General features: G+C 41.1%; 1 protein-coding gene across 1 annotated transcript; it reads right to left on the bottom strand.

The window, feature by feature from the left end:
- Positions 1-1,711: 1,711 nt before the first annotated feature.
- Positions 1,712-3,189, bottom strand: CCDC89 (coiled-coil domain containing 89). Its single transcript, XM_025357525.1, has one exon. The coding sequence runs from the start codon at positions 3,046-3,048 to the stop codon at positions 1,924-1,926; it is 1,125 nt and encodes a 374-aa protein (XP_025213310.1). The 5' UTR covers positions 3,049-3,189; the 3' UTR covers positions 1,712-1,923.

Here is a 3,189-nt window from a genome sequence, read left to right on the forward strand (position 1 = left end):
GTCTCCTCTCTTCCCAGCTGCTATGATTCCCCCAAGTATTCTGGGCATTTAAAAATACCTCTATGCTTTCTACACGATGCTGTCTCAACCCTTTCTCCCTTTTCTCCACCTGAGGAAATTAATCATCCCTAGGAGTCCTCCCCACCAACCCAACCCTTACCACCAGGCAGGGCTAGATACTACCTATGTCTTTCCCCTGTGATCACAGTATATGTAATTATCATTATTATTATTATGATTATTATTATTGCCCTTAGACTGTATGAGGGCTCTTCCAGGGCAGTAAACATGCTTCTTTATGCTTCTTCTTAGTGCCTACCCCAGCACCTGGCACTCAGTCGCCAAAAATTATCTTTCAATGTGCTGTACTCATCAAAATCCCAGCTCCTCCAGTGACCAACTGGCCTTAAGCAAAATTCCCGAAACCAGTCTCCTCTTCCTTAAAATAGAAATGAGCACACTTTCCTTCTTGAATAGTCCTAAGGATTAAATAAAGTAATTCATCCAAATTGCTTCAGCACAATGATAAATAGTATGGGCTCAATAAAGGATATCCATGATTAACTTAGCTCCTATATTCTGACTCTTGGTAACCTGTAGGAGGAAGTAAATAGTCCTTTGAAGCTGGCAGTGTGGTTTCTATTTTGACGAGAAAAGTTTGTATTTAATAGCATAATCTTAATAGAAGTGTGAAAAAATGGGTGTAAAAAATTACCTGAGGTAAGGTAACACTTGCTTGGAAATAGTTTTATTAAAAAGGCACCAAGTCATATTTTTTAAGTAAATTCATTATGTAACTTGGTAGCCTTCACCAAAATGGGTGAGAAAAATACTACATTACAATCTATTTTGAGAGGTATTCATAATAATGTTTATATGTCAATACCTAATTACAGGAAGAAAATATACCTTTGAGAACTTTTTAAAGAACTTTACATGGAGATATATATATATATATATATATATATGGAGATATATATATATATATATAAAAACTATGCTTTTATAAGTATTCTTACAAAATGTAGGTATTACTACAAAAATGCTGCAAGCATACATATACACATTCAGCTTAGATTTTTTTTTAAAAAGGAAAAACTTAATTACAAAAAATGCTAATAGAAACAGAAAACAATTTCTGAGTTACTCTATAGATGTCTGCTATGATTTATTACCCGAAATTGTCTAATTGTCTATTAGCATATTTTGCAATATTAAATTAAGCTACTGGTATTTGCATTATTGCACATCTAAATCCTCTTTTTGAGAAAACAAAAAAAGGAATATTATCTAAGCTTGCAGAAAAAATAAAAATGGTTTTATATAACTTATTTGAATCATATTGCTAATATAGAATAAAATTGACCCACTTCGTTAAAGAACTTGATCTCAATCATTTTCCAAGCTAGTGCAAAATAAAATAAAGTCAGACAATGTTTTTTCCCGCAAAGTATTCATGCTATTATGCTGATAACTGTTTGCTTACAGTCTCAACTATGGGAGACTATAAGCCTAACTATCTACAATGGGTAATTGTGCTAATTATTTTTCACAATGGCACATCTCACTGCATTTAGATTGACTTAAATCATAGAAGTTGCCAATTTAAAATCCTAAAATATATGAAGATAGCTGAGGTTGAGAATTAAGAAGTAATGGGTAGGAGAAGATACTACTAGTAAATTTAAGATTTCTAAGGCACAGAAGGAAATCTGGCAAATCTTGTGTATTCTAGGTGGTAGAAATGAAAATTAATAATGGCTTTACAATAATCACAACAATATCATAGTAAAGTAGCTTTTCTTTGAGTTGCCTTTTGTGCTTAAAAGTATAATAAATGGGATATCATCTTTACTCTTGCCATAATGCTATGACACAAATATTTGAATTCTGAATTGCAGGCCAGAGGAAGCAGAAACTTGCTTATGGAAAGAGATGGCGGAGTTTGCCATTGAGTTCTCTCTCCTTGCTTAAAAGATCCAGGCTGTGCTTTTTGAAGGCTTCAGACTGCAGCCTGAGTTCATCGTAGGCCTTCTGGATCCCATCTACTTTGCAGTGAAGCTCCCTGACTCTCAAGTTGCTGTCCACAGCCACTGCCTCTTGCTTAAACCGCTCCAGCGCATGCTTCCTGCCCTCATTTGCTATCTCCAACTTTTCCTCAAGCTGGCGGATCTCTGCCTGTTTGTTCTGAAGCACTTTGCCCCTTTCCATTGACAGCTGCAGCAACTCCTCTTTCTCTCTAGTGACGGTCTGCAGCCTGGCCTGCAGCTCCTGGCTCAGGCTGCTGTGTGTCTCCTCTGCCTTAGCCATCTGCTCCACAGCCTGCTGGTGCTGCTGCTTGAGAGTCTGCAGCTGGCTGCGCAGCTGTCCTGTCTCCTTGGTGTGGGTGCAGGCCTGCTGGCTCTGTAGCTCCAGCAGCTCCTTCTCGCGCGCCTGTGCCTGGCAAGCATCCTGAGCACACCTCTCCTTCAGCGTCTCTAGCTCCCCAGTGAGGGCCTCACACCGGACTGTGAGCTGTAATACTTTTGCCTCCTCATCCTTCAGAGCCTGGCTGAAGAGGCTGCTATTCTCCAGCTTCAGTTTCTCATTCTCCTCCCTCAGTTTGATGTTCTCACTCTTGTATTCATCCTTGAAGCGGATCATCAACTCGTGGTTGGCTGCTAGGGTCATAAAGCGTTCCTCTAGCTTCCGAGTGTACTCACCCTGGGCCTTGAGCTTCTCAGCCTCCTGCATCATCTTCTCCTCCAGCTCTGCATTGAGCAGCTCTAGGATCTGGCAGCGCTCCAGGGCCTCATCTGACCTCCGCTTCAGGATGCAGATGAGCTGGGACTGATCTTCAATGCGGGAGCGAAGCATAGCCTTCTCGCTCCTCTCCTCCTCTGACAGTCCCCGCAGGTTTGCCAAGGCTTCCCTCAGATCGTCCAGTTCCTTAAACTCCATCTCCTCTTCCTGGTTGTTCAGTTTTTCATTTTGCTTCTCTAAGCGTTCTTCAGGGGGCGAGGTGTCCATCCTGGGAGCCTGCTCTTTCTGGGGCATAGGTGCTCTCATCCACTAGGGGCTGACTACAGTATTTTCCCCTCAGATTTCAAAAGCGGCAGGGCGTTGCTAGGGATTCTTGGCACTCCCCAGCAGTTGGTTTTTCCAGTAAGGAGTCCTGTGATTGGTGGACAGGTCTTCAGAATGTTATGC

The sequence above is a fragment of the Theropithecus gelada genome, chromosome 14 (genome assembly GCF_003255815.1).
Source record: "Theropithecus gelada isolate Dixy chromosome 14, Tgel_1.0, whole genome shotgun sequence".
Lineage (NCBI taxonomy): Eukaryota > Metazoa > Chordata > Mammalia > Primates > Cercopithecidae > Theropithecus > Theropithecus gelada.

Bases quoted from the DNA above. Each gene is read 5' to 3' on its own strand.
- CCDC89 (XM_025357525.1), bottom strand. From the start codon at position 3,048: ATGAGAGCACCTATGCCCCAGAAAGAGCAGGCTCCCAGGATGGACACC.